The sequence below is a fragment of the Cryptomeria japonica genome, chromosome 2, assembly GCF_030272615.1.
Source record: "Cryptomeria japonica chromosome 2, Sugi_1.0, whole genome shotgun sequence".
Taxonomy (NCBI): Eukaryota; Viridiplantae; Streptophyta; class Pinopsida; order Cupressales; family Cupressaceae; genus Cryptomeria; species Cryptomeria japonica.
The window spans coordinates 600,867,019-600,879,552 of record NC_081406.1 but is presented as its reverse complement, the minus strand read 5'-3'; the positions used below and the strand labels follow the sequence as shown (position 1 = coordinate 600,879,552).

The window sequence follows — 12,534 nt, the reverse complement described above, 5'->3', positions numbered from 1 at the left end:
CTATGATTCGTAATCCTATGGTGCCAATTAGGTGTTGTGAAACATTCCAAGATAAGGGATTCAAGTGAAAAAGAAAATAAAATTCATAACTTATTGTAGAGAGAACAAAGTTGATCTAGGGAAAACAACAACATCATCAAAGGTAAGGAGTTCAAGTTTTCTAGTCACGTTATTCCTTTCATTATTGATAAAAAATATTTTAAAAAATGTAGTTCACTCCCTTGTCTAGTTACACACCCATTGATCTAGGTCAAGTGAAGATATAAATGAAGTTTTTGGCACCTACAAGTTATCTCCTTAGAATTTATGAACATAAATAAAAATTTAATCTTATATCACTATTCAAAAGACTTGTGACCAACCTAATGATCTTTCCCATTTATACTCCTAAGAAAAATTCTTAAATTGCACTTGAGTTATACATAGTAGTAACCCTAGTAAATAATTAGTCGAACATTGATCCTTTTCATATAACTTTTCTAATAAATGCATGGCTAGTTCGCAACTACAAGTTATATTTGGAGCCTCAAGTAATCTCATACCCATCCAAATTATGAATGAACTAGGTTTACAAGTTTTGAAATCCTATGGTATGTGTTTTTCTATAGATTCTTAAGAGGTTAATATCATTGCTGAAAGGAAAAATTATAGCAGAATAATACATTTCCACGTAAGCATAAGAGAAATAAATATGCATAAAGGTATTGAGAATATATGCCATACAAAAGAATAGAAAAACATACCATGAATATGACACAATATATACCTTGAGAAAAAAATCACGTGTTAAAAACCTAGCATTCAAAAGCACACACACTCAATGTATTAGTTAAAAAATGAAAAATGAAAATGCACGTACAAAGTCTCCATAAAAAGGGGGAACATAGATTGGATTTCTAAGCCTCAAGTAATTTGTGTGTTGTATTTATAGCCCAGACTTAGTACAAAGGGAGTAAGGAGTTAATCTATGCTATATAGTAATTAGTTTAATAGAATACAAAAAATAAAGTGCTTACAAGTCATAACATATATACATGTAGAAATCCAATGTATTTATATTATCATTGGTCATTCATGTCCATATATGTAGGATTATGTTTTTCACTATATCCTTATATCTCCTTTATACATTATATCTCTCTTATCTCTATCTATCTATTCTCCTACATTTCTTATTTCATATTCTCACACTATTCTCTAACTTACATTACATCTTTAAATATACAAATATCTATCTAATGGGATGTGATCCATATATACTACTAGACTAGACGATGTCTCTTCAAATAGAGGTTGTGGGACCTCCTTGCGGTGAATTGTGATAAGATCTTATTTCTAATTAATATGTCCACATTACATATTTTTAAACTAATATAATCTAATCCATCTTAAATAGAACCCAAACCTGAATTGCACTCTTACACTTATAAAACCTTAGCACAAATTAAACACTAACCTTAAACCTAATCGAACATTAAATTGAACTATAATGCTAAATCTTAAAGCCATCATCATCAAGTTTATGTACTCTAAGGTTTAGAGTATTTGAATTTCCAAAATCTACTATTGTATTGGATGAATTTTTAGAGTCATTGTTAGATCACTTAAGTAATATTAAATAAAAAATATAACCATATTATAAATGAAATCATAGAGTTTAGTTTTGTATTTGATACAATTGAATCATGAATTAAGATTGATCAATTATCATAATCAAATATATAATACAATTAGAAAAGTGATAAGGAAAGAGCATAGAGCATAGTGTTTAATGGATTAGGATTGATTAATTGTTCATTTGAAAGAAATGTTTTATTAGATTCCATTACTAAGTTGTAGATTTAATTACATTCAATTTCTTGTATGTATATCTATCTTGTAAATAAGGCTTTAATGTTTCATCAATTGATCAATGTAATATGGTCCTTATATCCATTTTAATTGTTTTAAATAATAAATCTTGTCATTTATTTATATTTATAAATGTTAATTTTTTTTAAAATTAATATCTACCGGACCAACAACATTATGATAACAGAGCAATGAAAAAAAGTTCTTTTTATTGAAGTTCAAGACTTTTTACTTTTTCCTTGTCATAAAAACTAAATTTCCAAACATAGTGGATCTCAAGGCTGGAGTCCTGGACTAACAACATTATGGTAACAAAGCATCGAAAAATCCCTGCATGTACGCATTTTACCAGATAAGGAACGCAATGTACGCTCTCGATGCGTTTGTTATTCTACGGATTTCCTTCAAGAAGCCCGCCGTCTTAAAGGAAGGATTGAAATTAGCAGTCCTACGTCAGAAGAGCAAATATAAGTATAGTTTATGTGATTTTGGAACAAGAAAATTAGTGGAGGTTGAAACTCACAGTTTGATACAGAGCTCCTTTCATTCATTTGCGGAACAAAACAGGGGAGGCCGTTCCAAACAATCAATTTTCTGATAAGGCAAACAGCAATCAAATTATCCTGATTTCCGGAATACCATGTCTTGAAATAGCATATCACGTTGCAAAATCCTTTCAGAGTGGGCGTAAAAATTGTAAAAAGCCATGGGAAAGTACGTGGGGTTGTTCATTTTTGCACTTTCTGTGTTATTTTTTGGCTGCCATGGCTCCATTCGCACTCAACACTATGCCCTGAAAGCCCATCTCAAGGCTAGAGAATCCATTTCACAGAGCCAAGTGGAATTGGAATGGAAGACTCCAACCATTGATGCCCATCTTTTTGATTCTGGAGTGGAAAGCTTGAACTACAGAAGAAACCAGGCAAAAGATTTGATTCATGCTCTTCCTGGGCAGCCCAAAGATGTGGGATTTAAACAGTATTCTGGGTATGTGAATGTGGATGCCAAGACAGGAAGGGGTCTTTTTTTCTACTTAGCTGAGGCTGTAGATGAGCCTTCTTCTAAGCCTTTGATTCTCTGGCTTAATGGAGGTATGCAATCTATATTGATTTATTTTGCATAGATTTTTTAAAATCTAAGTATGTTAGTTTTAAGTTTATTATAGTTAGATAATATGATGTTAAGATAAGGAAATTGTGTTGAACAGGGCCTGGATGTTCTTCTCTTGGATATGGAGCATTCCAGGAATTGGGTCCTTTCCGCATCAATTCTGATAGGAAGACACTTAGTACTAACCCTTATGCGTGGAACCAAGGTCAGTTATAGAAGAAAAAGATATCATTTTCTTTTAGTGTTATTAGAATGTGGAAAATATTATAAAATAGAATGGAATTTATATTAGAAAACAGAATGAGATAGTTAAATATTGAAAAGTAGGAAATAAGACAATATTTACTAAATCAAAATGAAGTTTAATAACAGCATGAAAATGTGTCTAAAGAAAATCAGGATGAGTGTCAATGATTTTTGTTGAGTTGTGTCATCATAATATTGACTGCAACATACAATCAGTCAATCTGACTCATTGACATGTAAATGGTTGTAAAGTTTGTATTAAAACGTAAGAATTTTTGTTAACATTGACACACTCATGCCATTCACAAGCATTTTGACAAATTATTAACAAATATTAAAGTGTTAAGATAGGAAATGAGTCTCTTACAGAGATTTTCAATCTGCAATGATATGAATAACCAGTTTATTTAAAAAAAGCTTTCATTCATCTCATATAAGTAGAAAATATCAACCTTTGGCATGCTTTTTTGTAAAGAAAGACAACACTTGAGGAAGCTTTTGATATGTAAACTCACATTGCTTGTCCATCTACAGTTGCAAATGTGGTGTTCTTGGATTCACCCATTGGTGTTGGATTTTCATACTCCAATACAACCTCTGATTATGATATTGGTGGTGATCAGATGACAGGTATATCCATTTGCATTTATCCAAACCTAAATCTAAACCCCCAAGGAATGCTTACCAATCTCATTATTCTCATGTTATGTATTTCAGCACAGTACAATTATATCTTTCTCTTAAACTGGTTTGAAAGATATAACCAATACAAACATCGTGATTTCTACATAGCAGGTGAAAGCTATGCTGGTAAGCAAACACTGGTTATACCTATTACATGATGTATTCAGCTCTCTTAAAAACTTACAAGATTGATTGAAATACTTTTAACAATTATCAATATACATATCTGATCACCTTTTTTTCTGTTTGATAATGCAGGAAATTATATTCCACAATTGGTAGACCTAATTTTAGAGTACAATAGCTCACGTACATCTTTCATAAATCTGAAAGGAGTCCTGGTTGGGCCTAATTCTCTCAAACTTCTAATCAAATTTGCCTTTGGGATATTTGTTTTTTTACTTCACTTTTTTTTTTACCTTAACTTGGACTTATGATTCTGTGCAGATTGGAAATGGGATCATGAATTCTAACACAGATAACAAAGGGTCTATAGACTATCTGTGGTCTCATGCATTGATCTCTGATAGAGTATACCATGGAGTTCTTAAATATTGTGATTTTTCAAGCATATATGCCACAACTTCAAATCTATGCACTAATTATTCCATTCAAGCTTCTCAGGAGTATGGAAATATAGATCCCTATAATATTTATGCTCCATTGTGTACTCTCAGCGAATCCAATTCCAAGGCTGTGAACACTTCCACGGTAATAAATCAGTAATCTATATATAGAATTTTTTGTCCTTCTAAAACCAATTTATCTAACCAAAAGAATAAAATGAAAAATAATACTCATTTATTGTTATTGTTACAAATGACCATGTAGGGAAATGGATTGAATGGACTGTATGATCCTTGTGGTGAAGTCTATACGGAGTCCTACTTCAATCTCCTTGAAGTTCAGCAAGCAATGCACGTGAACCGTGATTTTTTACCTTCGAAGAAATACAGCTTATGCGGGTATGTTGTGAAATATATAAAAGTGCACTTGTTTTATCTTTTGATAAAAATTAAGGTTCATGTCACTAAAATATTTCCTTGTCTATGTTTGTGATATAAACAGGTCGATTGCCTATTTCGATTCAGCTCGCACAGTGCTTCCAATATATCGAAAAATCTTATCAAAAGGATTGCGTATGCTGGTTTACAGGTATATCTCAATGGGTCTTTATCTTTTCTTTTTTCTCTTTCAAATCTTTTTTAGATTGGAAATCTTTTGGGTAACAGTATATAAGGTTGGGTCTCATGGAGGGGTTTCTTAAAAAATAGAGCTGGACCTGGTGAGAATTTTTAAATTTTTTTTAAAGCTGTGGTCTCATGAATTTTGTAGTGTAGTTCAGCTTAAAAATTTCAACTCTGAAATTAAAGAAAAAAATGACAAGTGACCTAAGTTAGAGCTCTATTTAAAAAATAGGGGCTTCTATTTTTTTTTGGGAAAAGATTCCAAATAATCCCTTACCTTATGTTTCCATGCAACTTTAAAATTGTGAAAAAAAAGGGTAATTTAGGGTGGGGTCTCATAGAAGGGGGCTTCCTAAAAAATAGAGCTGGAGTTGCTGAGCTTTTTTAGGAATATTTTAAAGCTACTTTGTAGTGCAGATTAACCTTAAGTTTAAACTCCTAAATTTAAGTAAATTGGTAGTAAACAAATTTAATTTTTTTTCTAAAATTTATGTAATTGACAAATGACAATACATTCCTAAGTTGGTGGGGCAATTTCTAGCCCCTCCCCATTTTCACCAGCTTAGATTTTCAAGCCTAAAAGGTAGGGGAAGGTAGGGGCTCTATTTTTTAGGAAAAGATTCTAATTAATCGGGTAGCCAAATTTTTTTTTTTTTTTTCATGGGACCGCCTCTTCCTTAAAAATAGAGCTTAAGTCCCTCATGTTCCCATGCGACTGCTTAACTCTATGCTTAACTCTATTTTCTGCTTAAAGGGGGCCCCCTTTTTTTTTCAAAGCTTATTTTCAACTTTCAAGCAGCTGCTTTCCACTAAAATAGGTGAAGATTCCAATTTATCCTTTTTGCCTAATAAAATTTTTACATGGGAACACTCTCACAGCTTAAAATTTAAGCAGACAAAGTTGATAAGACAGGGGGTAAGCAAACATGACTCTTCCTTAAAAATAGAGCTTAAGCCTCCTCATGGGACCTACCTAAGTTGGTTAATAGTATATAAATTATAGTAAGTTTTAATTTTTTAAACAGCTAATCTGAAATCATAGTAATATTTTTCAGATGGTTGTTAAAATGATTGGAAGTCTCTTTGGTCAGTTAGTAAGTTTTGACCTATTTAGATGGTTCATCCAAGATCATAGTAATCTTTCTTAGATGGTTGTTCAAATGATTGGAAATTTCCTTGGTCAGTTGTATGCAAATTATAGTAAGTTTTGACTTTTTTAGATGGTTCATCTGAAATCATAATAATTTTAGAATGTTAGAAAACCCTTAAATCCCAAATCTTAAATGAATTCTATTAGAAAAACTAATGTAATCTTCAGATGAACTACCTAAACAAATGAAAACTTAAAATATACCATATTTAGGAATTTTCAAATATATGTATAAACTAATATGATTGGTTTTTGAAATTGCAGTGGTGATGTAGATTCAATAGTACCTGTGACAGGGACAAGATTATCTCTAAATGTACTAAAGCTTAAGAGTAAAGAAGGTTGGCGTCCATGGATGAATGGGGATTATGATGTAGGTGGCTACTCTACAGTTTACAATGCTGGATTAACATTTGCAACTGTGAGAGGAGCTGGGCATGAAGTACCAAGCTACCAACCTGCTCGATCTTTAACCATGGTTAAATATTTTGTAACAAACAAAGAGTTACCGTTACCAAAGCCCACACAACAGCCTACTTCCCAATCGTAGTTTAAAATACTCTGCATTTTTCATTTAGTCTTAAAGAGTCAAATCAATTGTCATGAAAGATTTATTTGGGCATTCATTTACTCTAGGTATTTCCTAACAGAAGTTGGAGGTCTGAATCATGGAAGCCTAAGGTGGTACATGTCATTCAATAATGTACTATAAAAAATATAAAGAATAATAATAAAATAGAATAAATGATTCTTTTTAGGCAATTGAGTTATATAAATGTTGGAATAAGTATTATTCATTGATATTAGAAATCTATTTCAATTAAATTTTTTCAATTATAAATATCTATCATAATTAGAAAGCATTAATTGAAAAGTAAATATTATTTTTGATTTTATGATTATAAAATTTAATTTTTTTTAATGTTTTTTAAATATTTTAAATTATATTTTATTGAAATATTATTGAAAACATTATTAAAAATTCAAAGTGAAAAAATATTAAATATTATATATGTAAGGAATGAGTAATATGTAAATATTAAAATTGTAAATGACTTTAATTTAGATATGGTGAGATTTATCGAATAGTTTCTTGTGTTATTTGTGTTTTTTTTTGGATTATTTGGCTTAGAGAAGATTTTTCATGAATCAAGCCTTACTAAGTTTATTGACCTTTCACCATAAAGAAAAATGAAAAATACAATTGTGAGACAATTTTTTCTTTCTAAATGTTTCTTTGATTCATATGGAAGATACTTCATAATTTTGTTTTAGTAGATGAAGGTTAGATGTAAGAACTCTAAAAACATGTTAAAATATAATTTAATAACAATTAATAATATTTAAGATAATATTCTTAATTTCAAGTTTCTTTATTTCTATCAATATTACACTAATTAATGAGTCATATATGATCTTAACATTTTATTTACCTACAAGATTTCTGAAAATGATACTTTGATAATAAAATAGCTATAAAGTTGCACCACTACTAGTGATAATTGCAATTTTAATTTTTACTATTGATGATTATGATTACAACTTTTATAATCCAAACATATATGTGGGCTATTGTCTACCTCTCCATTCTCTTTTAATTGATTAAAAAATAAACCTTCAAGATCCATCCGTCATAATGACATAAGTATTATTCCTTCCATCATATGCAATCTCTAAATCAAATTATCATGGTCTTCCTAGCAAAGACATGGAAAGCATACATATGCATAACAACACATAGTTCATATCATCTTTATATGAACTAAGTTACAAACTCACTAACCATTGTTCATTCACTACTAGTTTTAATGTTTATTTTGTAGAAACAACAAGACCTTGTATGGAGTAGGGTGTTCAATTTTCTTTTAACCCTACCCTATCATTTCACTAAGACTAGGTTATTTGTATTACCACTATATCAACAATCACTTGCATACCAAGCTAGATTTGTATATAGTCATAAAATGACTCCTCTTTTGTAAATATCATTCTTATTTATGAGAAACTAATATGCCTCCACAATATTAATTCTAAGCATACTCATTTCATTTTGAATATCGAATCTCAAACTAGTTACATACCTGCTACTTTATCTCTATATGTTTCTTGTTTTCTTAATATAATTAGAACTTTATTGAGATCAGATGTATATTCCCTTATGTTCTTTTCATTTTTCTCAATTTTTGAAGCCTTTTCAACAACTTTAAATCACAATTTCTAGGAAGATTTTTTCTTTTAATCTAGAAATCATTTGATTCGACCATGAGACTCTCATTTCCCTCTTTATTACTTTTTGTCTAAATGAAACTCTTCACCAAACAAAACTACATTTCCGTCAAGATTAGTCTATGCCATCTTAAATTTATGAGGCTCATGAACATATTTATATTCAAAATAGTCTTCTAACTTGCTATTCATATCTCCCAATTCTTTGGATTTAAGGTATTTGAGAAATTTAAAACATCCAACTTAGTCCCTCTATTAATACTTGTTGGAGCTCTCAATAAATGGTCTTCTCCTTCATCTCGAGGTTGTTCATCTTCTCTTTATTTTTCTTCTATTGTAAATTATTTATCACTACTATATTCTTCATAATTTTCTAAAAAAAATTAACAAATAGTAGTCAACACAACTATCTCATTTTAAGGCTCAACTTGGAGTTGCTCTAAAAATTTCTCCATTCTATTCACTATAGAAAATCTCCTTCTTAAGGGAATCTTATTAGTGCTTATATCACTTCTAGGACAACAGATAAATCATCCTCACTATCTTCTATCTCAACTCATTGTGAAAAATAGGAACTCGTTTCTCTAAATTTTCATAAATATCTAATAAGATCTCACATAACTCTACACTTGCAAGACTTCTCTTCATACCCATAAAAAAATTTAGAACCTTCAACACTCCTATAAATCCACCCTAAGACCACTTGATGCAAATGGGGATTGATAGTCCAATGAAAGTTTATCAATTTTCTTAACTAGTTTCTTTGACCTTGGATAAAGAGAAGCCAATGGTAACCAATATCAACAGAGGGATTCAATTGAGTCTATCTTCCATTCCCCTCCCTAAGTAGTGCTCTTCATATTTACATGATATATGACATTTTAGCTACTCCAACATTGTTAGTAACATGATATCTCACCAACTCAAAATAACATAAAATATAATTTATCACTTTTAATCAACTAATCTAGTCAACATCACTTATCCCATTCTAATCATTACTCAAAACAATATTTCACATATGATAATACCAAATCATGAAGTAGGTCCATCTCAATAATAAAAACACATTAGGTCTAGATCATGCCAAAACAATCATCCAATGAATCAAGTATTCAAATCAATCATGCAAAGGTTCTCTCATCTAGGCACAGGAGGAAGCACACATCTCAATGTAGCAATCTAATTCAATTGCCATGAAGCAATTCAACACATCACTAGTCTAGAACAATCATGAACATATATATCAAAGGAGGACATAAGATATGGCATAGAATTCTTGATCGTAGAATTAATATATTTTCTTAGCATCATTCAAATTCTCATTGAAATATGCTACTGGTCTTCCTTCTTGACTCAATGTTGCTCCTATTGCATTCCCATTAACATCACAATCAACTTGAAATACTTTGTCAAAATTAGGAAAACCTAACACCGGTTGTTTTGTCACCTTCTGTTTCAATAGTTCCTGTGTCGACCTACTTCAAAAAATTAATTTTTTTTTCAAGTAGACATGTCTAAAAGGAGGTCTAACCCTCTCATTTTAAACCTAACGAATTTAAGTCGAGATCTACACTCTAGCAAATTCAATGGAGAAAGCAATCAGTTTTTCATCAAGCATTAAAGTAGAAGTGAAGTCATGTTTTAGACATTGAAGATGACATCCATGATCTATGTTTTATGAAGACAACATGCATGAAACCCTATTTCCTTTGTGAAGGTCAAAACAATTTCATTGAGATATATCATTAGTGTTTCAAATATTTTTAGCCTTTCCCTCAAAAGAAAAGTATTTATTATTGTTTTTCAATTACATTTATCAATTCAAGTTCATGGTTGATTCCAAAATCGGGGTTGGGATAACATTTTGATCGAAGCTAACAGACTAGATATGGAAATGTAAGTTTATGGCATGTGATCCAAAAGAATGGTCATATCCAATAATAATCAATCCTCATTAGTTTCTTAGTTAAGGTTGGACAACTAGAGTAATTCCCACGTATACCTTCGTGAACTTCTCACAACGCGGTCTAAACTTCCTTACTTTCTAGACATTTGAGAAGAGTACCATTCAAGCCCTCATGGTAAAGGGTGTCGACAATGATGACATTTCAGGAGGTTTGATGAATGAAAGTATGACGCTGGTTATTAGAAAGGTTGGGTGGAAGAAGTAGAAGAATTAGAATAAATTCAACGAGATAGAGTATGTAATAAAAGAAAGTAACATTAAAAAAATAATAATAAAAGAAAGATTTTGATTCATAATCTAATTATTCTACTTGACATCATATTTGTTTATTATTCTACGTAAAAAAATATTATATTAGCATATTGTAATTAATATTAAATTATTAATATGATATGATTATATTATTATATTTTAACATGTTCTTATTATTATATTTTTATATTCCTAATAAACTCTTTATAAAAGCAAAAAGTAAAAAATATTATTAAGACTAAATTATTATTATTATATTATCACATCATTATAACTTTATTTTATATTCATTTTTATTCTACCCTTAAGAGAAAAATTGAATTTTATGTATGAACATTTTCAATTCCCTATGTTTTCATTGTAATACGCCTTTTGCTTAATAATTAAAAATTTAATAAGACAAATAAAAAATAAAAATAATTTAAATAATTTTTAATTATTAGTTGTATTTTCATAAAAAAATACATTAATATTTAAAATAAATTTAAAAATAAAAAATTATTTCTTAAAAAGGAAGAAGAAGAAAGGGAGGCTAGCCTTTGGTACTGCCATGTACACTTTTGCCAACCAGCTGCAATTTGTTAAGTTTCTGCTTAAATGGTGGAATTGTCAGTGTTTTGGTAATATTTTTCATGCTAAGGCAATTGCTCAATTAGAGTTGAATGACATTACTAGAGAGATTAGAGAGCATGGATTGTCAGAAGCCTTGTTTAGGGAGGAAGTTAGGGTAGTCAAGGATTTAGAGGAGTGGGAGCTTAGGGAGGAAATCTACTGGAAACAAAGAGCTCGTATTGATTGGCTTCAAGCGGGGGATAAGAATACTGTGTTCTTTTTCAATTCAATGAAAGAAAGAAGACATGGCAATTCCATCCTTGTTCTGGTTAATGATAGAGGTGAGCAGTGTTTATCCTTGCAGGAGATTTCTAGGGAGTCTATGCAGTATTTCCAATCCCTTTTTAGTGAGGATTATCAAGGGGATTCGGAAGAGGAAAATCAATTTCTTTCTTGTATTCCTTCTCTAGTTACTAGGGAGATGAATGAGCAACTTCTGGGACCTAATTTGTTGGATGAACTTGAGAGGATTGTTTTTCACATGAAGAAGGGGAAGGCTCCTGGACTAGATGGGTTTTTGATTGAGTTCTATCAAGAATTCTAGGATATTATCAAATTGGACTTATTGGAGGTGGTCCAAGGGTCCTAGAGGAGTAAGCAGATGCTTCGGGATTTGAATGCGACTTTCATTGCGCTCATCCCCAAGTGTGATGGGTTGACCGGTTAGACTAGTTCCGTCCTATTTCTCTTTGTAATGTGATTTATAAGATTATTTCTAAGCTGATAGCAGAAAGGTTGAAGAATTGGCTTGGGGGGGTCATTGCTGAAGAGCAGAATGGGCTTGTGCAGGGCCGTCAAATCTTGGATAGAGTGGTCATCGCTATTAAGGCCATTCATTCTATGCTTCCTTCCAAGGAAAAAGCTATGTTTATCAAGCTAGACATGGCAAAGGCTTATTATAGAGTCTGATGGTCCTTTCTCCAGAAGATTCTTAGGGCCTTTGGTTTTGCTGATGAATGGATCCAATGGGTTATGAGTTGTGTTTCGTGTACCTCATTCTCTATGCCAATTAATGGAGGTCATACTTAGTTGTTTAGTGCGTCCAGGGGTCTTCGTCGGGGGGACTCTCTTTCCCCGTACTTATTCATTCTTTTGGCTGAGGGTCTGGGGAGATTGATTAAGTATAATGTGGGATTGGGTTTTATTCATGGTCAGAGTTGGGGTAATGACATACCTCATTAGTCTCATTTGCAGTTTGTGGATGATGTGGCTCTGATGGGACTGGCTAGGATCAGAGAAGCTATAAA

General features: G+C 31.2%; 1 protein-coding gene across 1 annotated transcript in view; it reads left to right on the top strand.

The window, feature by feature from the left end:
* Positions 1–2,368: 2,368 nt before the first annotated feature.
* The window catches only part of LOC131062975 (uncharacterized), a 53,981-nt gene continuing 43,815 nt past the window's right edge, over positions 2,369–12,534 (top strand). The window contains exons 1-10 of the mRNA XM_059215519.1: positions 2,369–2,942; positions 3,059–3,166; positions 3,742–3,837; positions 3,925–4,017; positions 4,150–4,232; positions 4,339–4,602; positions 4,723–4,856; positions 4,960–5,046; positions 6,493–6,774; positions 6,865–6,931. Coding sequence (XP_059071502.1) covers positions 2,558–2,942; positions 3,059–3,166; positions 3,742–3,837; positions 3,925–4,017; positions 4,150–4,232; positions 4,339–4,602; positions 4,723–4,856; positions 4,960–5,046; positions 6,493–6,774; positions 6,865–6,931 — 1,599 coding nt within the window. The 5' untranslated portion in view covers positions 2,369–2,557. The remainder of the gene's footprint in view (positions 2,943–3,058; positions 3,167–3,741; positions 3,838–3,924; positions 4,018–4,149; positions 4,233–4,338; positions 4,603–4,722; positions 4,857–4,959; positions 5,047–6,492; positions 6,775–6,864; positions 6,932–12,534) is intronic.